The sequence below is a fragment of the Leptonychotes weddellii genome, chromosome 4 (genome assembly GCF_054177405.1).
Source record: "Leptonychotes weddellii isolate Sample4059 chromosome 4, ASM5417740v2, whole genome shotgun sequence".
NCBI lineage: Eukaryota > Metazoa > Chordata > Mammalia > Carnivora > Phocidae > Leptonychotes > Leptonychotes weddellii.
The window spans coordinates 66,108,093-66,134,286 of record NC_138372.1 but is presented as its reverse complement, the minus strand read 5'-3'; the positions used below and the strand labels follow the sequence as shown (position 1 = coordinate 66,134,286).

General features: G+C 40.8%; 1 protein-coding gene across 1 annotated transcript in view; it reads left to right on the top strand.

Moving 5' to 3' along the window:
* Nucleotides 1-7,346: 7,346 nt before the first annotated feature.
* Nucleotides 7,347-26,194, top strand: part of COL24A1 (collagen type XXIV alpha 1 chain) — a 358,042-nt gene continuing 339,194 nt past the window's right edge. The window contains exons 1-2 of the mRNA XM_081817091.1: nucleotides 7,347-7,566; nucleotides 17,192-17,256. Coding sequence (XP_081673217.1) covers nucleotides 7,511-7,566; nucleotides 17,192-17,256 — 121 coding nt within the window. The 5' untranslated portion in view covers nucleotides 7,347-7,510. The remainder of the gene's footprint in view (nucleotides 7,567-17,191; nucleotides 17,257-26,194) is intronic.

The window sequence follows — 26,194 nt, the reverse complement described above, 5'->3', positions numbered from 1 at the left end:
TTCCTCTTTCTTTTTCTTTTAAGTAGGCTCCACACCCAATGTGGGGCTTGAACTCTGAACCCTGAGATCAAGAATCACATGCTCTACCAACTGAGCCAGTCAGGCATCCCCAATGATATGTTTCTTGATGAAAAAAAAAATTAGTATTAGGAGATGTCATTTGGTGTGCTATTATGATTCTATGTACCATAATTACCTGCTAACATAGCTTCAAACTGTTATTTAAAAATTATTTTATTTATGTACATCTAGAATCTCACATTCTAATTAAAAGTTGTAACATTAAACTTCTTTTTTCACCAGCTTTTAGACTAGAATTTTGTACTATGAAAAATGAGCGAAATTGCCAGGGGAGATTCAGGAGAAGTAAATCTGAGTAGAAATTCCTTTCACTACTGAAATACCTATTATTCCCATAAAATAACTCCATTATAACAGTCCCATAAAGGAATTTGCATAGAGATACACTAAAAAGTTTAGAAAATATATATCCCAATAGAGAATTCTCCCTCAGTCAGTCTGTCTCCTGTCTCCACCTTGCTACCACATCTGGTATCAAGAGCACATTATTTGTAGCAATTAATTTTTAATGGGAAGAGAAAGTCAGGGGAGAAATCTTTAAGGTTTCAAAGACATACTCTAGAGTGCCAGTTTTAATTTAACTTTAAATATACATTTGAAAATTAATGGGCCCTCTGGTAATACTGTAGCTTTTGGAATTCATTCAGAAGGAGTTTAAAATGGAAATGCTGACAGATCGTGAACTTCAGTGATATGAATGGTGTCGCTGTAAGACTTTGCTTCATAGGCATGATGCCCATTGTCATGAACTTCCCTGTGGCTATATTTTAATTTCATTCAAACTTTAACACACAACACACAGACACTTGTTTGAATGGCAGACCAAAATAAAATATCAGAGCACTTAGTGGGACATACTGAACATATGTGTCCCTTTTATTTTATCTTGTCTGGTATTTGGACTTGGATTATCCTAGTCTATTGGTTATGACCTTAAAACTGATTAAGGTTCCTTGCCAGAGAAAAGTGATTTGCCTTCAAATCAACTGGTAGCCTCCATCTAGTTCACTTCACAAATGAATAAAACAGAATCTGTGCTAAATGGAAAGAACAGTAAGACATGACACAGAAGGAATGAGAAACAGGCAAGTGGGATGGCAAAAGCAAGTAATTAATAGACAGTGGGCTTAGCTTAGTTCTTGGTACTTCCAGGTTTTGTTTGAACAGGTATGCTAGACTCTAGTATGTGTGAATTGATCAAACTGATCCTGCTCAAAGGGAACGTGGTTGGGTGGGATTGTGATGGTGGACTCTTTGTAATATGCAAAATGTGTCAAGACTGTCTGGTGTGTTTCTGTCTGGTTTTCAGGTCTAGTCCCAATAAACTTCCCAGTTTACATTTCCCAGTAAAGTCAGAATAAAACACCCTTCCAGCACCACATGCCCACAACATGGGCATCCACATGGAAGAAGAACACATTTTGGAAAGCTCACTAGCTCCTGGACCAGCAAACTAAGAAAGGAACATCATTCTGCCAACTGTTTTAGAAGCACATTTGAGTTAGTTCATGACACTGAGAATAAAGGAACAGAAGAAAAGAAGAAAGATCCTAGCATAAACAGACTTGGGAAGGAAATAGTGGCAGCAAAGAAGATCAAAAAAGTTTGCATAATAAAAGACAGGAAATTCACATTGGATCAGAACTGAAAAAATTCCTCACCATCCAAGCTAAGAATTTTCATCAGTTTCTCTAGTGAGGAGGGACTGAAATATTTTATCATTTGCAATATATATATAAACATGCTTTAGTTAGCTATTTGACAAGTGTATATAGTTCTCTTCCCAAAGTGAATATTAAGTCATTTTTATGAATTTTTTTGTCATCTTCTCAAAGGCCCCAGGGAAAGAACACTTCTGGCTATTGGCCTGGGGTCCCCACCTAATTACTGTAGCCAGAGTAAGTATCCCTTATACTTTAACAAACTCTGTGTCTCTAACTTAGGTGCATTATGTACTAAACACAAAATGAAATCTTAATTTCCAGGACCCATATTTTAAAGTGAGTAAAGTTTAAACACGTATCTCTCAAATGTCAATGAAGACACTCCACGATCTTTCCATCCTCATCTCTATATTATAGTCATTCCAACTGCAGGTCCCTAATCATGATGCTAGGACCTTTTATACCTCCATGCTGTTGCCTATGTTGCCACCTCCACAGAGACTGGCTTGAATTTTCATGTCTCCTTGGCAAACACGTATTCGTTTTTAAAGACCCAAGCTTCACATGCTCCCTCCCACTCACTCTCGACAGAATAACGTATTATCTCCTGCCCTATGTCACCAGTTGGTTATTCTTACTTCTTTCTACCATCTATAGTTCATTTTTCTTATTAGAGCCTGTTCCTGGCAGGTAATAAACTCCTTAAGAGGAATAATTATGCCACATATCTTCATAACCCCAGGTCTTAGGACATTGCCTGATATACAGTAGGCATGACACTCTTAATTATTCATTCCATAAATATTTAAGCATGGAATTTTGATTAAGCCACAATGATTCTGCTCAGGTACATATGAACAAGAATACTTACTCATTAAGGCATTTCACAGGCAGTCAGCATTGTGTTTAATAACAAAGTCAAGAATGGGTTGACAAGTTAACATATCACTAGTCTATCTGTATCACAATTACTTGTAGTACTTTTAACAATTACTTGTTAAAAATGCAGATTCCTGAGTCCCACCTCAGACATGCTCAATCAGAATCTCTAGGCATAAGACTCAGGAATCCATAATTGTAAAAAAGCAACTCATGTGCCATATTCTTACGATAAAGTAAGCTAGAGAAAAGAAAATGTTAAGAAAATCCTAGGAAGACAAAATACATTTACAGTACCGTATTGTATTGAACAAAATCCATGTATAAGAGGACCCACACAGTTCAAACCCATGTTATTCAAAGGTCAGTTGTAGTTAAATTGCCTGAGATCACAAAACTGGTAATCAAGATTTAAACCCATGTAGGGGCGCCTGGGTGGCTCAGTTGGTTAAGCGACTGCCTTCGGCTCAGGTCATGATCCTGGAGTCCCGAGATCGAGTCCCGCATCGGGCTCCCTGCTCGGCAGGGAGTCTGCTTCTCCCTCTGACCCTCCCCCCTCTCATGTGCTTGCTCTCTCTCATTCTCTCTCTCTCAAATAAATAAATAAAATCTTTAAAAAAAAAAAAAAGATTTAAACCCATGTAGACTGACCCTGGATAAAATTGATGTTCTCAATAATTCCACCGTTCCTTCCATTTTCTATCCCTCCCTCCCTCCCTCCGTTCCTCCCTTCCTTCCTTCCTTGGTAACTCACTCTAATCCCCTGGGTTGTTCAAGGTTCCACTGTAATCTTTTCCTGCCTTAATTTCCTCCTCTGTATAATGAGGATGATAAACAGTACCTACTTAATAGGATTCATTAAGAGGATAAAATGAGTTAATATATAAAAAATACTTAAAACAATATTTATGCATAGTAAATATTATGAAGTATTTACTATATTATTATTTTTTGAACTCCTATACTATTATTTAATAATGCTGCATACTTTTGGTTCTCTCTCTTTTAATTCTGCATTGTTTCTCCCCACTTCCTGTAACCTAAGTTTATATCCTTGGCTCTCTGCTCTCCATTTCGACATTCACTTCTTTGAAAATCGATAAGCCTCAAATACCACTTTGTGCAGATAATGAAGAAATCTAAAACTCTAGCTCTGGAGTTTCTCCTGAACTCTAGCTTTCAACTCCAACAGATCTTTGCATGGTTCCAATAGAATTTCCTACCAAAATATCAAGATAAATATGTCTAAAACTGAATTAGTTGTCTTCCCTTTGACATTGGCCAATGGCATAATTTTTCAGTCATTCAGACTTGAAATTTCATTCTCCCTTCCCAATGTACCACTTATCAGACCTTCCTAATTTCTTTTAATAATGATTCCCTTATTTAGTTTTCTAACATTTCTCCCATAGTTGAAAATACTAGCATATTTCAACACTTACATCTAACTTGTCCTCCAACCTTCTCTCTTTTCTTTTTTTTTTTTTTTTTATTCTTATGTTAATCCCCATACATTACATCATTAGTTCTAGATGCAACCTTCTCTCTTTTCAATCTTGGCATCTGGTACTGATCAGTCTTCTTAAAATGGGAATTTGGAACATAATCATTTATCAGTTTGAAATTCTTTAATTTGTTTCCTATTGCCCGTAGATCAAATCTTAAATGGTAGAATGTAAACTCCATGAAGGGAATTTTCATGCATTTTGTTCACCAATGTAACTCAGTGCCTAGAAGACTTCCTGGCATATAGTAGGTAATGCACTAAGTGTTTACTCAATGATTGAATGAACCCTTATCCTGGCATTCAGAGACTTCCATACTTTGCCCTCAATCTCTCTTCCACTGCACAAACTTCTAATACAAACTAATGAATCTATTTCTTTCCCTCTGAATATAATTAACATATCCTCGTTTTGCCCATTGTTTTGAATCTCCTGTTCTCCATTTCCAAGCACATTATCTTTCTCTGCTCCACCTATGTAAATCCTCTTCACTTTTCAGCTAAGTCCCAAGGTCTCTGTCTTGATCAATTTGAGCTATGTGAATCTCCACCATCCTAAAACTCTATAGCATTTAAACCTTACATTGTTTATTTTTTACTAGGCAAATGCCTCTGCTCCCACAAACAAATACACTCTATTTGAGGCTGTGTGTACACTTTGGAATCTTCTGGATGATAAGAGCTCTATTAACTATAATGAGCAACTGTTCTTTTCTTATAGTCAAAGAACCTGAGATACATTTTAATAATAATTCAATTTCATATAGCATTCAAATATTCATACTCAATAGAAAAAAAAGTTTTTAATCCTTAATAATTTGATGGGAAAATGGAGAGAGAGATTAGGTGAGTTACTGCTTAATTCTTACCTATTCTTTCCACCAAACCAAATTACCTGTCTTTCTTTAGTTGACTAGTTATCCAAAAATAGAAAAACTGTAGTTTAAGGCTATTTAAAATGACTATCTTCACTCAGCCCTGGATTTCTAGAAGAATTCCAGAAAGCTGTAGCTATTTGTTACAAAAATCAAGAGGTGGGAAGGATTTTACAGTGGTTAGATCTGGCAGGTAGCACCTTGACTAAGTGATCAAAGATAACATTACTAGTAATAAGATATATCAACATTATATACACCCAATATTACACCCTGAGAAAGAGACAACATCACTTCAGTAGTGTTTATGTCGAAAATACATAACCTGAACCTAATCATGAGAACACATCACACAAATCCAAATTGAGAGACAGACCTTCTACCAAATGACTAACCTGTGCTCTTCAAAAGGGTCTAAGTCATGAAAGACAAAAGAAGACAGGAACTTCCACAGATGGGAGGAAACTGAGGAGATCTAACAGTTGAATCTGTTAATTAACTAACTAAACACAGTATAAGATCCTGAATTAAATACTAGACCAGACAAAGGATATTTTGGAAAACTGGCACAATTTGTATAAGAGCTATAGATTATTAGTTAATGGTATTGTATCAGTGTTAACTTCCTGGTTTTGATCATTGTATTGCTGTTATGTAAGATATCAGTATTAGAGGAAGTCAATGAAGAGTTTACAGGAACTCTCTCTCTACTATTTTTGTAACTTTCATGTAAATCTATTTCAAAATTATTTCAAAATAAAAAGTTGAAAAAGTGATGGAAAGGAAGATGAATTAAGTTCTATATTCCTGGAGGAAAAAAAATATCCCCCATTTTTTTTGAAGTAATTCCTAAAATTCCAAAGGTTGCATCAATCATTTCTATTCATCAATATGGTTGCTTTAACTTTTATAATGTGTGTGTACTGTAGGATGCTTTTCAGCATGTGGAGGGATCATTAGCTGTGGATGGCACACAGAATAGGCCAGGAAAACTTGTTAGAGTAATGATATTCAATGGTATACAACAGTTACTGGTTAAACAGACATGCTAAGTAGTATTTTAGGTGCTGGAAATGCAGCAATGAGCAAGATAACAGATCCCTGGCCTCCTGGAATTTCCAGTCTTATTAATAAAGATAAAATCAGAAGGTTAATTTTTTTTACCCCCCAAAACTTGGAAGGTGGACTTGTCAGGCTGTGAAAAGCTGTGCGGGCATGGAGGCTTATGTCAAAAAAGAAATTTGTTGCAAAAATTGGAGAAGGTATTCAAATTGGAAAGACCATGGTCTGTTAGCATGTTCTAGATGCATAAATGCAGATCATTAATTCATGTTTATAAGCTAGGGAAGGGCAGAAAGCAGAAAAGTGGATTACAGGAGAGAAAAATCAGCAGCAAAGTAGTACAGGGGCAGACTGAAAGGCAAGAGTGAAGGAAGGAAAGGTAGAAATGAGAACCGTCGCAGTCCGTTTATAATATGACTTAGGTGGGCCACAAGAATCACTGCAAAAAAAATGCAAGAAGGTCGAGAATGAAGGGCTCCGCTGAGTAGGATTTCAGACGCGTGCGTGAAGAGGACAGAGAAAAAGATTGGGGATGGGAGACATGCAAGAGGAAAACATCATTTGGGGGCTGCCGAAAAAGGGACGAAGGAAGGATACTAGTCACCTACGAGCTTCGGGCACGACTAGGCGGGTGGCGTGGGAAGCAAGAGCGTGCGGGCGTTGCCCGGGCGGCCGCGGGCGCTCCCCAGGCGTGGCGGGCCCAGGGGCTTTGCGGACCCGGGCGCGGGAGGCCCCCGCGGGTTGGGGGTAGGTTGCGGGGCGGAGGGGGAGGTGTGCACTGTGTTTGGTGATGTCATTGCAAGTCAGTGAGCGGTGAAATTTAACACCGGCGGGAGTTGCTGGGCTCCTCTTCTTCCAGGGGAAGCAGCCGGCGGCAGTCAACGCTGAGCGCCTGGAGTTGCCACCGGCCCCCTCGCACCGACTAGATTTCCGAAGTGGGTGTGTGTGCTTGTCTGACAAATGTTCCGGCGCGGGTTGTTTCCAAGGACTTCCCCCACACACCCCCTTCATCTCCTTCCCTCCCCCAGCCCTTCTCTCCTCCCAGGCCCAAAGCACTCCACTGGAGTCACAGAGTCGCCTTTGAACCGCAAGTGAACTCGAGGGCTGCACTCGGGGCGGACTTCCAGCTGCTGCCGGCGCCCCGCCGCCTGCCAGTGAGGTCTTGCTCCTCGCCCGCCCTCCCAGGGGAGCGCTCCCCCCGGGCTCGTCCGTTACCGAGCTAGGGAGCTAAGCCTAGCTGATTGATCTACCCTTTGGGTGCTACTTCTTTCCTCTTCCTATTTCCCTCCTCCCTTTTTGTTGTTGTTGTTGCGGTTTTGGAGCATCGTTTTCATGTGACTTTTTTTTTTTTTTCCCTTTTTCATGGCCAGTACCTGCACCCTTAGCAGTTCGGAGTTGCCTTCTGTTTTCCGTTAGCGCTTCGCTGCAGGGACAAATGCATACAAATGCATTTAGGAGCCCACAGGACAAGGCGTGGAAAGGTCTCCCACACGGCAAAAACGTAAGTAGCTCACTTCCCCGGGAGGCTGGGGTTAGACCCACCCCTCTTCCCAGCCTCCGGACCCGCTGGGCGGGTTGGAGATCTGTGCTCCTACTCCTTGGCACTTTTTGAAGTTGGGAGCCAGAGAGCAGCCGTGGCATCCTCCGCTTGTCTCCTCAATTTGTAAAATACGGTGTTTGAAAGGAAGCCTCCTGCCAGCGGATCTCTCAAAAAGTTATGCTAAAGAGGTCCTACGGCTGGGGAGGGAAAGCTCGCTGGCGCGCGTCCCGGTGCCGGCGGCCACGATTCCCGCGACTCCCGAGCTGAGCTCAGACGCCCGCTGGAGCTCCAGCTCCCGCCGCCCTCGCGCCCTCCCTCCCTTCTTTCTCAGGGCCCTGGCTGAGGTTCTGCTTCCCGGTGGTGCTTCTTCGGGCGTCCAGCCTGGGGACAGCCCGGGCGCCGGCGGTCCTCTGGGATCTGTGCGCGCAGCCTGGACCGGGGGGCACAGACGTGGGGCGGGTTGCTGGACTGGAGGAGAGGGGACCCGCAAAACCTCGGGCATCGGGGCGCGGCTAGACTCAGAGGTAATCGCCTCTTGTCGTTAGGAGGCCAACACACGTGCTGCCCATCTGGGGCCGAGGCTGCGTCCTGCTTCACTGGCCTGTCACTGGGGAAGGGGCTGGACGCGGGGGCGGGGCTGCTCCTCCCGCAGAGTGCTCGCGCAGGCCCTGACTGGCACCCCACCGTCTCTTTGGGCGCTGTACCTGCTCCTGCTCACTCCCTTACTGGGAAAAGAGCCTGGAGGGGGGTGCATGCCTTGGCTGGCTGCCCTCCTCCCCCTGGAAGAGGTCAGTGGGTTATGCAAGTTTGCTTCAGGCCCTTGGGACGGGAGGGACCAAAGCGGCTCCGGTCATTCTCTGCCCCGATCTGCCCCTTGGGAGAGTAGGTGAGGGTCGCGGGTAGAACTGACCGTGCCCGCTGAGGGAGGGCAGGCGGAGGGAGGCGGGGCGCGGAGAGAGACCGCCTTGTGGCAGTGTTTGTGTGCACATGTGCTTCCCAGCCGCGTGCCGCCGACCGTGGCTGGGGCTCGCGCGCTCTCTGCTCTGACCCCTGCGAGCCTGGGCAGCTGGGCTTCCCGGCGGAGGAGGACGCACCTCCTCGCGCGCCCGAAGCCGGGCGAATCTGGGGGAGGCAAGCTCGTAATCCCGTGCCTGGGGCCAGGTGCCGGCGACCGGGGAGGCCCGGGTCGCGGAAGAGCTCAGGCAATGCCGCTTAACTTCCCCAGGGCGACTCACGCGGGTCGCGCCGGCTTCCCAGGCACGTTTCCCGCCACATTTCTCAATAAAAGCCCCTCAGCGTGGACCCAGTCGGAGAGCCGGGCTCCGGGCGCAGCCGATCGTGCGGGACCGCGTGCATCTTCCTGCTGATCCCAGTCGGTGGAATGGTAGCAAGAGCTGCGGGCTCCCGCGGGTCCAGAGACACCAGGAGAGGGTGGGTGAGGCAGTCCACCTACTGGCCGGCCCGCAACCTCCGCGTTCATCCCTCTGCCCTTCTTGCCTTGCCGGCCAACTCCCACCGGAGGGCTTTTCCTTGGCCACTGAGCAAGGCCTGCGTCGGTGCCCCACCATCCGCGGGGCTGGTAGTTGTGACCAACCTCTCAGATTAAAGCAGATCTTCTGCTCCTGGCCTCTGTCTTGTCTGGTTTACACTTCCCTTCCAGACGCTCCCAGAAAAGGCCCCGCATAAATTTTGGGGCAGTTTGGGGTTTGTAAATTGGGTCCAGATGATTGGGGGTGGGGAGGCAGAGAAACCAAACAGAATGGATTACACCAAGGGACTGAGGAAAAATGAAACTACGTGGAATGGGTGAAGAACCCTGGCTGAGAGAATTGGGGTTGAGAGCAGATCCTGGGTGAAGGCACTGGCCTAGGAGGTCTCTCCGTCAGGGACCTTGCAGCCTCCTTTGACTTCCAGTTTGTTCCACTACAGTTGTCAGTGGGGGTGGGCTGCAGAGAATAAGGGGAATTCAAGGTTACATCAGATTGCACCCCCTTATAGCTCCAACCATACACATGCCAAGTAGGGGAAAGAGTAGTTACTGATTGATCTGAGAAAATTGTTTCTCAAAAAAATCCAATTTCCTTAAAGAATTAAGCGCTCTTCAATTTTAAAAAAGAAAAACTGGGAGGCCTGGGTGGCTTAGTCGGTTAAGCCTTTGCCTTTGGCTCAGGTCATGATCTCAGGGTCTTGGGATCCAGCCCCAAATTGGGCTCCCTGCTTCTCTCTCAGACTTTTCCTGTGCTCCCTCCCCTCTTGTGCTCTCTCTCTGCCAAATAAATAAATAAAATCTTAAACAAAACAAAACAAAACAAAACAAAAAACACTGCTACCAACCCTATAGGGAGGGGACTTAGCAGAAGCAGCTGATTAGCTGATGATAATGTCAGTCCACTGAATTAAACCTTAGAGTGTCTAATGAAATCCTTGAGGTTTTAATTTTCCACCATCCTTTTGTGGTGATGTTTTTGTAAGAACAGGAGCAGTTTTTTAAAATCACAATTCTGATTACTCACCCAAAAACATTTACAGTTTTAAAACTGGATCCTTAAAGACATTTTATTTCATAGGGCTGCTTTTGAGTGAGTTACCTAATGTGAATTTGTGGAAGTAATATTAAAGGAAATTAAAACCAAAAGTCAATGTTAGATACAATGATTTAACAGTATCAGAAATTTCCCCAGGCAGGCTATTATTGTAATTAAAGGGTTTCTATAACCAAGGTGTGTGTGGGGGTGGGGGAGTGGGGGGCAGTTTTGGATATAAACAGCTATTTCCTAGTTGGCATGAAACTTCTTTAAAGTTGCTTAGTTATCTTTGCTTTCAAGTAGATGTTTAAAATAAACTGATGTCTCAAGGAGAGGGATTATACTTATGGAAAGTGTGTTGCTTAGACATTCTGCTTGGTGATCTGAAGTGGCAGGAGAAAAAAAATAAATTTTATTGTGGAAATTCAAATAGCTGTGCTAGTTTCCTTGCCATGCTTTGCAACTATGAGTTATTTTAGAATTTGTAACTCTGAATGAGAAGTGAGGTAAAGACCATTTTGTTTTCATTCGCATAAAAGGCTAACATTATTCTGGCATTCATTCACTCAATCATTCACTCATTTATTCAACAAATGTTTTCTGAGCCCCAACTACGTGCCCAGCATCGCTCTAAGCAGAAGGGATACAATGGTGGAACAAGACAGAAACACAACCGCTGCCCTCCCAATGTGCCCAGGTTAGTATCGGAAACAGAAAATGAACAACCAGGTATACCAAAATGAGGTAAAGGTACAGACAGGAGGACACCTAGAAGTCCTGGGTAGGTGGGGTAGATACAGAAGGGAAATCCTGGAAAGAAAGGCTGACCAAAGGAAATGAAATTCTCACTGAGACCCAACAGGAAAAGGCATGGAACTTTCCAGACAGAACAGTAAAAGGCTGAGAGATGAGATAGCACTGGTTCATTTGAGGGCCGGAAAGAAGTGAAGTTGGTTGTAGAGCACACTTTCTGGAGGACAAGTGACTGGAGCTGCATCTGGAGACCAGAGACCAGATTCTGAAAGGTCTTTAAACCAGGTTACTTTCTTAGCTAAATAAATGGAGGTTAGGATGGCCTGACTTCTTGATCTTGGGATCAGTGTGCATGTAGAAGATGCTGGAGAAGTTGTATGTTTATTGAAACTCAAGACCACCTGATAGTCTTGCTAACTGAAGATTGACTCATTCACTTAAAAAACTTTAGTTAACACTAGTGTGTGCCAGGAACTTTGCCAGGTGAGGCAGTAATCATGTTAACAATCTCTGGGGTATTACGAGGATGGACTAGCTGAGGTATTTTTCTTCCCTGCTACTGACTGGACTCTAGGCATTTTGATCACTTGAAGTCCTTAAGCATTTATCTCCCTTGTACTTCATGAATTGCCTGTTTGCTTGAAGTTTAACCAAAAATTCTAGTATGTTTCACCACTGCATTAGTTATACAAGTACCTACTAAGCTGAATTGATAGTCTCAGAAATTCATTGTATATAAGTTAGTGACAACACTTCACTCCCTGAATCATCCAACTTTATCCCCACTGCTGGGATGAGAACTGATCTTCAGTTATTTGGGCAACAAAGGACAGAAATGTTACTATTTCTGGATCTTTGCAGCTAGTAAAGAGCAAAATTTGTAAAGTTGTCATAACTTAAAGGAGTTTTTGGCTTGTAAATGTAGTGTAATGGTAATTGCTGAAATTATCGATATATATCACACGTATGGTTTTCAGTTGGTTTAGAAATTGGTTTAGATTAAAATCACCAACTCATTAAAAAAAAGGTTCCGTATTCACAAGATTTCACAAGTCCTTCTTATAATTATAACTGGAATCTATGTCGGAATGAGCTTCGGTAGCCTGCAGACACAGTACATGAGAGTTTGAACGAAAAGATGCCTGGGATTCTCCTAAAGTAACTTAAACCCTTCAGATAAAGAGAAAGTTGAATAGCCCTAAGAATTATTTAGGGAAGATGCCTGGGATGGATATTAGTTCCTTAAATATTCGGAGTATGGTCTTTGGATACCTATTTCCTGTCTCATCCCCTCCAGGCTTCATCGCTCACATGTCTGGTTATGTTTTGATTGTGGCTTCTGCTATACTGAAAATGTGGCTAGCAGACCAGACACAGAAATATTTCATATTTTGCTAGAGATCCTCAGATATTAATATCGTGGGTTATATTTTCTGAACTTTTATTGACTGTTACCATATTTTTTACTTCTTTTAGATCTGGTCTGTTTTTGTGAAATGTTTGAGTACAGGTACTTCTGGTAGTTTCTATTAGTGACATACACTCCAGACATACAGAAAAGTGACCAAAAGCAGACATGCTCCAAATATTTGAAAAATAGTCATATTTAATATACCAACTAGGCTTTTTGTGAAAGTAAATATGTGGACAAATGAGCAAACTTAGGAGACTATTTTAGGTTATATAATTAAAAGAATATTGGCCAGACCTTCAGGAAGACCTTTCCAGATTTGTGGTTAAACATCATGTCTATTATATATAGTACTTTATGGAACATCTTGCTAAATAATTTGATCTTTGTCCTTTAATGCCAGTATACTAAAAGGATCCTACCATACACACAGATTTTAGGGTTTTATATTTAGAATGCAAAATATAAAATTTATATTATCTCATCCCATGAGAGATAAGTCAACCAAGACTCAGAATATTGAAATGAACCACCCAAGGTCACACAGTAAGTTAGAAATAGAACCAGTTTTAGTCTTTTGACTCCCAGTCTAGTTTTACTTTCTTATTTACCATGCTGTTTTCTCTCCAACCTAATGCAGTTTTAATTTTAACTTATTCAACGACTCTGGCATGTCTTAGCACTAAATGTATACATGGTACATAAAGCATAAAGCACAGCTGATGCCCTTGAGAACTCTATCATCTGCTAATGTGGAAATGTGACATTTTTTCTTAAGTGAATGTATAGTAAATATGATATCATGGGAGGGGGGCAAAACCAAAGAAATAAACAAGCCCAGCCCAACTAGACATTTTCCAGAAAGCTTGGATTCGTTAGACATCCATTTCATACAATGATGGAGTTTGGCTCTTTCACTAAATACATCAATTAAGCTTGATGTCTTCTCTGTGTTCCCACTTCAGAGATGGGAAAAACAGTCACAATGAAGAAAAAAAGAAGCCTTTCCACTTACCCTATCTTAGCAGATATTTTTAAACGTTCTTCTTTCTCTTCTTTCTCTCTTTGGACAGCCAAGTAAAAGTACTCTTACTTATTTTACTTTACTTTTCCCAAGTGTTAGAAGAATTAGATCCATAGGGAAAAACTGAATTCCTCAGTCATTGGGAGATGTTACTATTACTCCTTTCCATTTTGAAAGTGTTTATTAAATAGTCGGTTAAGCTTCTGCCTTCCGTTCAGGTCATGATCCAAGGGTCCTGGGATTGAGTCCCACATGGGGCTCCCTGCTCAGTGGGGAGCCTCCTTCTCCCCCTCCCTCTGCCTGCCACTCCCCCTGCCTGTGCTCTCTCTCTCTGACAAATAAATAAGTAAAATATTTCTTTTAAAGGGATGCCTGGGTGGCTCAGTTGGTTAAAAATGTTTATTGTCAATTTCATGTAAGAAATAGATAAAAGGTGAAGACCTGTTGCTTGTTCAGGTATTTACTTACTAATTAATCCTAAGAGGTACAACGTATATGGCATATAATAAAGTTACAATTAAAGCATTAAGAGTACAGAGAGGAGGGAAAAATCCAGCCTTCTTTAGAGATGATGGAAACTTCATGGAGCAGATGTTATTCAAATTAGGCTTTGATGATACTTAAGATTCTGACAGGTGGAGACGAAGAGGGCCTTTAAGATACTTACAAGGTCTCTCCAGGGAATACAGTATAATGTGATATGGCTGTAGCTTCAGGGGAGGGGAGGTCAGGCGTAATGGAATCCATATTGCTATGGATATGTATATCCATATGTTCTTCCTTAGGTGGCTGTTAGTTTGGAACATAATTAGAAAAAGAGAAAAAATCTCAGTCATCAATCTCTACTTCTCTGTCATCGGTTTTAATACGTAGGTACACTTACATAAGGTATGGCTCAATTGATTTGTCATAATCCTCTAAGATCACCTGGCTAAGGGATGATGTTTGATGTGTTCAGGTTTTCCTGCCTTACACCAGGAATGGACTTGTTAACATGTCTAGAAAGAACTTTATTTTTCATTTTTGTCCCCTGAGGTCATTGGGGAAGTCTATGAATTGGCTGAATTGCTAAATGAATACTGCTGGTTGTTGTACTCTTCATTATTTAGCTTCCTCTGAATAGAAGAGCGCCTGTTGGGTTATTTCTAAACTCTGAGTGAGCCAGATTACCTTGGGCAGATGAGACGTGATTCCTTTCACATTCCATTTTCTGCTAAAACAGCATAATCTGCTGCACTCTCCTTCAGTGATTGTAATCCTGAGCTATTTTTTAGTCTCACTGGTCTATATATCCTTCCAGTTATTTCCTGAAAATATAAAGTTGAAAGGAAAAGAGCCTCTTTTTACTCAAACTCTAGATCACTTTGGGATCCACCCTGGAGAACCTAGAGATATCATTTTAATCTTACACAGAGGTCCTCAACTTGTTTGCACAGTAGAATCACCTGGGGAGTGTTTAAAAATCCCTGTACCACAGACAAATTAAAATCAGAATCTCTGGGGGCATGGGTGGAGAGGGCAAGATGCAAGTATTAGTAGTTTTTAAAGCTCTCCAGGTGATTCCACTGTGCAGTGAGGGTAAAAACCAGATTCAAAACAGGTAGGCCTTTCATCATCTCTTGAGCATCTATTCCCGAGCAGTGGTCCTCATAGCGTAAACCCCAGATTCAGCATTGCCTGGGAACTTGTTATAAATGCAAATTCTTGAAACTCACCCCAGACCTGGTGAGTCAGAAACTTTCAGGGTGGAGCCCAGAGAATCTTTAACAAGCCCTCCAGGTGATTCTGCTGCACAGTAAAGTTTGAAACCACTGATCTAGAGCAGGAGAAAAGGATAAAAACAAAACAAACAAACAAACAAAAAACAACACCCCCCCAAGGGTCAAATAATCTTAGGTCATGTCATAAAATTAGATTGTGATTTAATAATACTTGTGTGTTTTAAGTACAATGTAACTATAAATAGTAAATGTTCTAAATTGTTTCTCAGAGTTTGATATATGCACAATCCGTATTAGAATCACCTAAAGATGTATACAAACTGAGGATTCAGTCCAAATTTATAAATCATAATCTCTGAAGCAAGCCTAGAATCTACATTTTTTACAAGCATCTCAGGTGGTTCTTTTAGCAAATTAACATTTGAGAACTATTGTTTTAAATGGATAACACCATACATAGGAATCTTTTATATGCTTCATTAAAATATATGGTTCAGCTATTTGCCCATACCAGTTGAAATTTCTGTAATTGTTCAGTTGATTAGATTATAGAATTGATGACAGTTTTAAGTATTCTATCAACTTATCTTATAAAAGTTGTGCTCTGTACTAAGACCATAGCGTGTGCATTTTTCATTTACTAAAATATGGTTAAGGCCATTTTATTTATTTTTTTTTAAAGATTTTATTTATTTATTTGAGAGAGAGAGTGAGAGAGAGAAAGAGCACAAGAGGGGGGAGCGGGAGAGGGAGAAGCAGACTCCCCGCCGAGCAGGGAGCCCGATGCGAGACTCGATCCCGGGACTCCAGGATCATGACCTGAGCCGAAGGCAGTCGCTTAACAAACTGAGCCACCCAGGCGCCCAAGGCCATTTTAATATAAATTATAGTTCCATTATACCAAGGAGAAAAGTATAATTACATATTATTGACTCACTTTGTAAAAGATTATCTCTGTTATATTAACATGCTCCTTATACTAGTTGAAAAGATAAAAACATATTTATCATTGGTAATAAATAGGAAATGTACCAATTACTATTAGCACACCAGGACCTTTGTAATCACTCACAGAACTCTATTTTACAGAAATGTCATTTGGGAAGTCCCTGGGTTATAATAATAATAAAAAAAAAAGAATTATGTGATCAACTATTGTTTTAGCCAGCCTACCATTACTTTTTGAAATTATCTCTATGGTTTTTACTTGAGAGGTAGCTATAGCCAATTATGAAGACTACTCAATAAAATCTATCAAAAGTCAGCTAATCATTATGAATGAACATTTTGATATGCAGTGATTGAGTATTGTGCTCACAATTATTGCTAATCAAAATGTTCAATGTTGACATCTACAGGCCATTGCTATTTTCAGAACCCAAATATCATGAATCTAGTACAAGTGATATTCAAATGGCTTTGAGATGATAATCAAATGGCTTTACATATAAACATTCATTTAAACAAATCACTGGTTCCACAATTTATAATCACTATGGTTAAGTGACTATAAGTTCTGTTACTTTGCATAAACTTATATTACTTTGTATAAAATTGTATGTATGATAATTCGGTATAATATGTAGTCATAATAATAATAATAATATCATTTATACTAGTTAATGTTTATTGAGTGCTTCCTATGTGCCAGGTATTGTTTTGTGTGCCTTACATGAAATTTTTCAGTTAATCTTTGAAAAAGTTTATGAGATACATTTAACAGGTGAAGAAACACTAGGGTGATAAAAAGTGTGCCCAAGTCATATAGTAAGTGGCAAAGCTGGAACTTAAACTCAGAGCCCTTGCTCTTAGCCATTATGAGTATTAAAATACTGTGTTAATTAAAATGATAGCTTATTTCTTGGGGCACCTGGGTGGCTCAGTCTGTTAAGCATCTGCCTTCGGCTCCGGTTATGATCCCAGGGTCCTGGGATCGAGCCCCACATTGGGCTCCCTGGTCAGTGGAGAGTCTGCTTCTCCCTCTGTCCTTCACCTGCTCCTGTTCTCTCTCGCTCTCTCTCTCAGATAAATAAATAAAATCTTTTAAAAAATGATAGCTCACTTCTTAATCTTGTACTAGAGTTCATTTTGTATTTTATATGATTTATAGGTTATAAATATCCACTAAAATTTTCCTTTTTTTTTTTTTTAGGAAACTGCTTCTTCATTTTATTGTGCTATGTGTGGCAGGAGGTGCTGTTCGTGCACAAGAACAAGGTAAGAAAGTTACCTTGTTACTTATTTGCTTATATAAAAATTCTGCTTCCAAACAGCAAAGGTATATGACTTTAAAATCATCAGAATCTTAAATTCAAAGTGAAACAACAAAAAATTCTACGTAGTACAATGAGAATGTAAGGGTGAAGAAACCAATTTTGGGGGGAAATATGACCTTTAAGAAATTACTTACATTTTTAAGCAAACTCTTTATAAAAGGGAAGTTTTGTATAGTGAAAAGGCTTTGCTTGTGACTTCATTTGAAGTGGGAGTTCTTGGGGGTGGCAAACTGTGACTGAGTTACCTTTGCACTTCTTGAAACAACACGTGCATATACTAAACGTTCCATCTAGATTTACATCATTAAGAAACAAAATACAATTTGCATACCAGTGGGTTTGGGATTTTATTTAATTCAAATGGAAAAGTTTAGAAAATAGTTCAATGTTTTGTTTTTGCGTGCTAGCTAGTTCCTCTGGTAGTATGGTGATAGAGTTTCAGGAATCTATGTATACTCAAATTATTTATTAAACAACATTTTAAAAAGTATCTTTAATTTGCCACATAATATCCTAGTTGCCAGTGATGGAAATATATATAAGATAATGTATCTGGCCTCAAAGTGTAAAAACAAGTGACTTTGTCAAAGATTAAAAAATAAAAAGCCAAAGTCAAAGAGAAAAACCCGGGAAGTATGCTGGATCTACAGACAGTATCATCATGGCCCCATGTTTTTTGTTTTTTTTTTTTACTCCTCTGTCTTATATCAGGAGGGCTGCCAAATTATTTATTCTGACAAAACCAACATTTCAATTCAGTGACCAATTCCACAAGCCACTTGTCAGTTTGGTCAATCAACTATAGTAAGAAAGAGAGAAGGAAATGAAATATACATAGGTAGAGAGAGAGTGCACAAAGGAAGGGGTGGTGCTTTACCTGACTGACCAAACTGACAAGTAGACAGATAAGTATTCTGTCAAGTAGCACGTAGATGAATTAAAAGATATCTTGGAAGGCATTTTCTGTTTTATGGAGAAATGGTTAATTTAGGTCACATGTCACGTATAACTTCCTGAAATGCTATTCTTGACCAAGTCATTTCTGTTACTTTATTTTGCTTTAATTAGCCATGAAGATGAGAGAAACTGTATCTTTTGGTTCATTGTTATTACTTATGGATACCTTCTGAGAACTTATGGTGTGCCAGACCCATGCTTGTAGAATATATATTCACCACTACCTCATCACAGGGTCTTTATGATTATGCCATGATAGAATTGCTGAAACCAAGATTAAGAAGAATAAGTAACTACCCCGAGGGTTCCAGGCAAATAAATGGAAGAACCAAGATTTGAACTCAGGTATTTTGATTGCAAAGTCTATAAGTTCTTTAAAATTAAGCCTCTTGGACCACAGAGAAGATCAAAAAGAGAAGGAGAATTGTCATTATTAATTACATATATATTTTGTGGCTTGTCCTTGGCTGGCACATTACATTTATTATTCTAATCTTCATAATGAGCCTGCAGGATAGAGATTATAGATGAAGAAACTGAGGTTCACGGAAGGGGCTTGCTCAGGTGTATACAGCTGGAACTTGAATCTAGGCCTGTCCATCTCTGATAACAATAAAAAAGCCTCTTTCTAGTATACATCTTTTGCCTTCACAATTGCCATCTGCTGTTGTCCTGAGTTTAATAATTTACAAAAGGTAGCATTATCAAGATATTAAAAACCCAGGCAAAGAAGAATATAAGGAAAACTGAATATTTTTGAATGGATTTTTTTAAAAAAAATTTCAGAACCAATGAAGGAAATAATGTCTTTCAGCCTTGAGATTTCATTTATAGAATACAAAATATGCTCCTTTATTTCAGAGTGAACATCATGATTTTTAGTTTTCCTATAACCATAACATTTTATTGTGAGTTCTTAATAAAAAGAAAAATCTTTTTAAAACCTCTTTGACTTCCAAAAATTGGATACTTTTTTGAGCTCAAAAAAAGAAATGAAGGGGCACCTGGGGTGCTCAGTCTGCAGCCGATTCTTGATTTTGGCTCAGGTCATGACCTCAGGTTTGTGAGATTGAGCCCCACATTGGGTTCTGTGCTCAGAGGGGAGTTTGCTTGAGACTTTCTCTCCCTCCCCCTCTGCCCCTACCTCTGCTCACATGTGTGTGAGTGTGCGCACATGAGTGCACTTTCCCTCAAATAAATAAATAAATAAATATTTTTAAAAAATGAAATAAAGATAGTAGTACTCTAAACTTAGAAGTACTTTTTTCCTAAAGTAGGTTTTTTATTAAATTGGCATGAAACAATAATGTAACATTTAATCAGGAGATATAACTATCAATAATTCTTAGATACTGGAAAAGAATTTAAAAACTTTGAAAAATATTTTCCAAAAGAAAAAAAAAACCCAAATACACTAACCATCTGATTTTTTTTTTTTTTTTTGAGCTATTCCTTTTAGAAGCTAAAATTCTCCTGTTCTACTGTGGATTGGTAGTTCTCTAAGTTTCCTGTAGAGTTAATGTCTCTCCTCTGTGTCAGATCCCCTGTCTTGGAACTCATATTTTCATCTTCATCGTTCATTTCCTTATTTGAGTGGAGCGTATCATCCAGTAGCATCCTGAGAATGTGTTTATTTTACCCATAAAGTTAAAGGTAATTTGAGGGGGTACAGAATTTTAGTCTGTAAATAGTTTTCTCTCTATTTTAAAGACTTTCGTCCATTTTCTCCTGGCTTGCAGTTCAGAAGTGTGATGTTATATTAATTTTTTACATGTGACCTTTTTCTTTTCCTCCTTAAATCCTTAAGATCATTTGTTTATCCTTGGTATTTTGAAATTTTACAATGATGTGCTTTGTACAGATTTTTTTTGGGGGGGGTTTCCTTTTTTTAAATTTGAAGTTCAATTAATTAACAATATAGTGTATTATTAGTTTCAGAGGTAGAGTTCAGTGATTCATCAGTTGCATACAGCACCCAGTGCTCATTCCATCACGTGCCCTCCTTCATGCCCACCACCCAGTTACCCCATCCCCCCCACCTCCCTCCAGCAAGCCTCAGTTTCTTTCCTATGCCTAAGAAGTCTCTTATGGTTTGTCTCCCTCTCTGGTTTCATCTTGTTTTATTCTTCTCAGGTTTTTTTTTACTAAGCAGAATCATGCTGTATGTATTGTTCTTTGATGTGCTTGTTGGAGATGTTCTCAGCCTAGCACACTCCTTTTATCCATTCTATATTCCACAGAAATAGTTAGATGTTTGGGTTGCTTCATTCTGCTGTATAATTATGCCCACTTTTGTGCACAAACTTGAGCACAGGGGCTGGAATTTGAGGGGAAGTGTGTCAATTTGAGCCCTAGGCAATCTGAGGTGAAGGCATTTGACTTGGCATTTAGCAGGTGGCAGGCCGTGCATGCTGACTCTGGCAGGAGGGCAGCTGGACTGTGAATTTGGGACCCACAGGCTGATGGCATCGTGTGTGACAGGGATGTGGCTGGTTTTGCTTTTAATTTTTGTTTTTCTGGGAAACTTGATCTCTCCCTCTATTCTAAATGAAAGCCTTGCTGGATAGAGTATTTTTGGCTGTAGATCTTTTCCTTTTAGCAGTTGGAATTTACCATGCCACTTTCTTCTGGCCTGCAGAGTTTCTGCTGAAAAGCCCACTGATAGCCGTATGGGGTTTCCCTTGTATGTACCTGCTTTCCTTTCTCTTGCTGCCTTTAAAATTCTCTCTTTATCACTACTTTTGGCCATCTTATTTACTTTGTGTCTTGGTGCAGACCTCTTTGGGTTGGTTGTGTTGGGGGCTCTCTGTGCCTCCTGTATCTGGATTTCTCTTTCCTTCCCCAGATTCAGGAAATTTTCAGCTATTATTTCTTCAGACAAATCTTCTGCACCCTTTTCTCGCTCTTCTCCTTCTGGGATCCCTATCATGCGACTGTTATGCCTGACAGTGTTGCTGAGTTCCCTGGGCCTATTTTCATTTTGCGTATTTTTTCCCCCTCTCATCTGCTCAGCTTGATTGCTTTCCATGACTCTGTCCTCCAGGTGGCTGATCCTTTCTTCTACTTCCTCTTGCTTGGTATTTATTCCAGATGGTCTATTTTTATTTCCATTTAGTGAGTCCAATAGCTCTAATTGGTTCTTTTTTATGTCTTCTATCTCTTGGTGGAGGGTCTCATGGAGGTCCTGCAGTCCTTCCTCAATTCTAGCGAGTATCTTTATGAGCGTTATACTTTATGAGAGTATCTTTAAATTCGCTATCAGACATATTACTTACCTCCATTTTGTTTAGGTCTCCTGCTCTGATTTTGTCCTGTTCTTTGATTTGGGACATATTCCTCTGTCTGCTCATTCTGTCTCTTGCATTGTCTGTTTTTCTGTGTTAGGAAAGTCAGCTACATCTCCTGCACTTGAAAGTAGTGGCTTTATGAAGAAGAGGTCCTGCAGTGCAATGTCTGTTCCCCAGAACCTGGTGCTTCAGGGGGTGTCTCCTATGTGTGTTGCTCCAGGGGTGTCCTACCGTTGTGACTAGGACATGTTTGCTTTCAGTCCTGTTGTCTGTGATGGCTCTCTGCCTGTTGTGGGCAGAGTCTGGTGCCTGTGGTGTTAGTGGGCTGCTCTGGAGCTGCCTTGGGCTTGAGTTGAGTCAGACCAGGCATTTGCCAGAGATGCAGTAGCACCAAACTGCAGGCACTGTCCCTGTGTCGTCCCCGGAGAAGCTCTTGTTGGTGGGTGGAGCCTGCAGTCAGACCCACTGCCTGCACCCAGCCCACTGCTGGGGTCAGTCAGAGTGGTGTGTGGTTATCTTCCCCTCTCCCTGGGGCAGGACTCACTTTGGAGTGGTGCTGACCTTTGTCTGGGCCGCCCGCACACTGCCAGGCTTGTGGCACCGCTTTGACGGGATCTTGTCAAGAACGATCGCAGGGGGTGGATCTGCTTTGTTGTGGCCTCTTGTCTATGCCAGGCTGTGGAGAGTCTGTTCTGCCAGTTTTCAGGCTGCTTTTTGGGTTATTTATGCCAATGTGGGTGCTCTCTAGGCGGCCATGTGGCAAGAGGTGAGCTCAGGGACGTCCTACTCCGCCATCTTCCCAGCAGCCTCTGCCTGTACAGATCTTTTCTCAACTTACCGTGCTGGTCACTCAGTAGGACTTTCAATGTAGAAACATCTTTCATTTTCTGGGAGTTTTTCTGTGTTAGTTCTTTCTTCATATTTATTTCATCTTTCTGTAAATTCTGTAGTTAGGATATTGGATCTGGGTGGGGTAGCAAGATGGCAGAGGAGTAGGAGATCTAAATTTCATCTGGTCCCAGGAATTCAGCTAGATAGGTATAAAACCATTCTGAACACTTACAAACTCAACAGGAGATCGAAGAAAAGAATAGCAGCAATTCTATGAACAGAAAAGTGACCACTTTCTGGAAGCTAGGACGTGTGGAGAAGTGAATCCGAGGCGATATACGGGAAGAGAGACTGTGGGGGGAGGGAGCCGGCTACTGGCAAGTGATAGAGCAGCAGAGCACAAAATTGGAACTTGTAGAAGTCTGCTCCACTGAGGGACGTTGCTCCAGTGGCTAAGTGGGGGGTGGAACCCCCGCTGGGACAGTGTGTTCTCAGGACCCTCAGGGTCACAGGAAGACCGGGGGTGCCTGAGTGCGGCAGAGCTCCCAGGTATTGGAGCGGGGAGCCGGCTGCAAAGATGGAGCCAAAAAATGGGCTCTCAGCTAGGGGTTGCCATAAACTGATCCGTGGCACAGTTGGGCCACTGCTCTTCCAGCAGGGACCCAACAAGTGGCAGATCTGGGGAGACTCCCCTTCTTCCCCTGGGAGGAGCAGCGCGGGAGTGCACCGCAGGGATCTGCTGGGTTTGGAGACTCCACACGGGGTCGTGTGCCAGAGAAAGAAATGCTCGGTCACAGGCCAGGTGAGCACGGAGTGTGGCCGGAGACCGGGGAGACAGGAGTGACTGACTGCTTTTCTCTGGGGGCTCATTGAGGAGTGGGGCCCTGAGTTCTCAGCTCCTCCGAGGTGGAGATTGGGAGGCCACCATTTTCACTCTCATCCTCCAAAGCTGAACGGAAAGCTTGCAGGGAACAAAAGCTCCCAAGAGCAAACCTATGCAGATTACTTAGTCTGGACCCAGGAAGGGTGGGGCAATTCCGCCTCCGGCAAAGACATTTGGGAACCATGGCAACAGGCCCCTCCCCCAGAAGATCAGCAAGAACAGCCACCCAGACCAAGTTCAATGAGAATGGCAGAGCTCCAGCACTAGAGGAATACTGCACGTAGAATTCATGGCTTTTTTCCCCATGATTCTTTAGTCTCTCAAAGTTAATTTTTAAATTTTTTGTTTTTTCTTTTTCTAATTTTTTAGTTGAATTTTTCTTCTTTCCCTTTCAACCAACATCTTATCTTATCAATTCCCTTTTTAAAATCTTTTTTAACTTTCATTTTAACAGTCATATTCTATCCCTTCATTGTATTTAACCTTATTTTTTGTATATATCTAAGTTTCTCTTTCTTTAAAATTTTGAGAGGCAATTTCTTCTAACAGACCAAAATACACTCAAAATCTAGTGTGTGGCTTTGTTCTGTTCACCAGCCTGATCATAAACTTTTTTTTTTCCCCTTACTTTTCCCCCTGGTTTTGGGTTTCTTCTGATTTGTTTAGTGCATATTTTTCTGGGGTCATTGTTACCCTTTTAGCATTTTGTTCTCTCATTCATCTATTCTTCTCTGGACAAAATGACAAGATGGAAAAACTCACCTCAAAAAAAGAACAAGAGGCAGTACCAACTGCCAGGGACCTAATCGACACAGACATTAGTAAGATGTTGGAACTAGAGTTCAGAATGACGATTATAAAGATACTAGTTGGGCTTGAAAAAAGCATAGAAGATACTAGAGAATCCCTTTCTGGAGAAATTAAAGAACTAAAATCTAACCAAGTCAAAATCAAAAAGGTTATTAATGAGATACAATTAAAAAGTGGAGGCTCTAACTGCTAGGATAAATGAGGCAGAAGAGAGAATTAATGATATAGAAGACCAAATGATGGAGAATAAAGAAGCTGAGAAAAAGAGATAAACAACTACTGGATCATGAGGGGAGATTCGAGAGATAAATGATACCATAAGACAAAACAATATTAGAATAATTGGGATCCCAGAAGAAGAAAGAGAGGGAGGGGCAGAAGTTATATTGGAGCAAATTGTAGCAGAAAATTTCCCTAATTTAGGGAAGGAAACAGGCATCAAAATTCAGGAGGCTCAGAGAACCCCCCTCAAAATCAATAAAAATAGGTCAACACCCCAACATCTAATAGTAAATTTCACAAGTCTCAGAGATAAAGAGAAAATCCTGAAAGCAGCTTGGGACAAAATATGTTCTACAACAGTAGAAACATTAGATTGGCAGCAGACCTATCCACAAAGAACTGGCAGGCCAGAAAGGACTGGCATGATAGATTCAGAGCACTAAATGAGAAAAATGTGCAGCCAAGAATACTACATCCAGCTAGGCTATCATTGAAAATGGAGAGATAAAAAGCTTCCAGGACAAACAAAAACTAAAAGAATTTGTGAACACGAAACTAGCCCTACAAGAAATATTGAAAGGGGTCCTCTAAGCAAAGAGAGAGCCTAAAAGTAACATAGACCAGAAAGGAACAGAGACAATATACAGTAAAATTCACCTTACAGGCAATACAGTGGCACTAAATTCATATCTTTCAATAGTTACCCTGAATGTAAATGGTCTAAATGCCCCAATCAAAAGACGCAGGGTATCAGATTGGATAAAAAAGCAAGACCCATCGATATGCTCTCTGCAAGAGACTCATTTTAGACCGAAAGGCACCTCCAGATTGAAAGTGAGGGGGTGGAAAACCATTTACCATGCTAATGGACACCAAAAGAAAGCTGGGGTGGCAATCCTTATATCAGACAAATTAGATTTTAAACCAAAGACTGTAATAAGAGATGAGGAAGGACAGTATATCCTACTTAAAGGGTCTATCCAACAAGAAGATCTAACAACTTTAAATATCTATGCTCCTAATATGGGAGCAGCCAGTTATATAAGCCAATTAATAACAAAAGCAAAGAAACATATTGATGATAATACAATAATATTAGGGGACTTTAACACCCCCCTCACTGTAATGGACAGATCATCTAAGCAAAAGATCAACAAAGAAATAAAGACTTTAAATGACACACTGGACCAAATGGACTCCACAGATATATTCAGAACATTCCATCCCAAAGCAACAGAATACACATTCTTCTCTGCTGCCCATGGAACATTCTCCAGAATAGATCACATCCTGGGTCGCAAATTAGGTCTCAACTGGTACCAAAGGATTGGGATCATTCCCTTCATATTTTCGGACCACAATGCTTTGAAACTAAAACTCAGTCATAAGTGGAAAGTTGGAAAGAACTCAAATACATGGAGGCTAAAGAGCATCCTATTAAAGAATAAATGGGTCAACCAGGTAATTAAAGAAGAATTTAAATAATTCATGGAAACAAATGAAAATGAAAACACAACTATTCAAAATCTTTGGGATGCAGCAACGGCTGTCCTAAGAGGAAAGTATATAGCAATACAAGCCTTTCTCAAGAAACACAAAAGGTCTCAAATACACAACCTAACCCTACACCTAAAGGAGCTGGAGAAAGAATGACAAATAAAGCCTAAACCCAGTAGGAGAAGAGAAATAATAAAGATCAGAGCAGAAATCAATGAAATAGAAACCAAAAGAACAGTAGAACAGATCAACGAAACTAGGAGCTGGTTCTTTGAAAGAATTAATAAGATTGATAAACCCCTGGCCAGACTTATCAAAAAGAAAAGAGAAAGGACCCAAATAAATAAAATCATGAATGAAAGAGGAGAGATCACAACCAACACCAAAGAAAT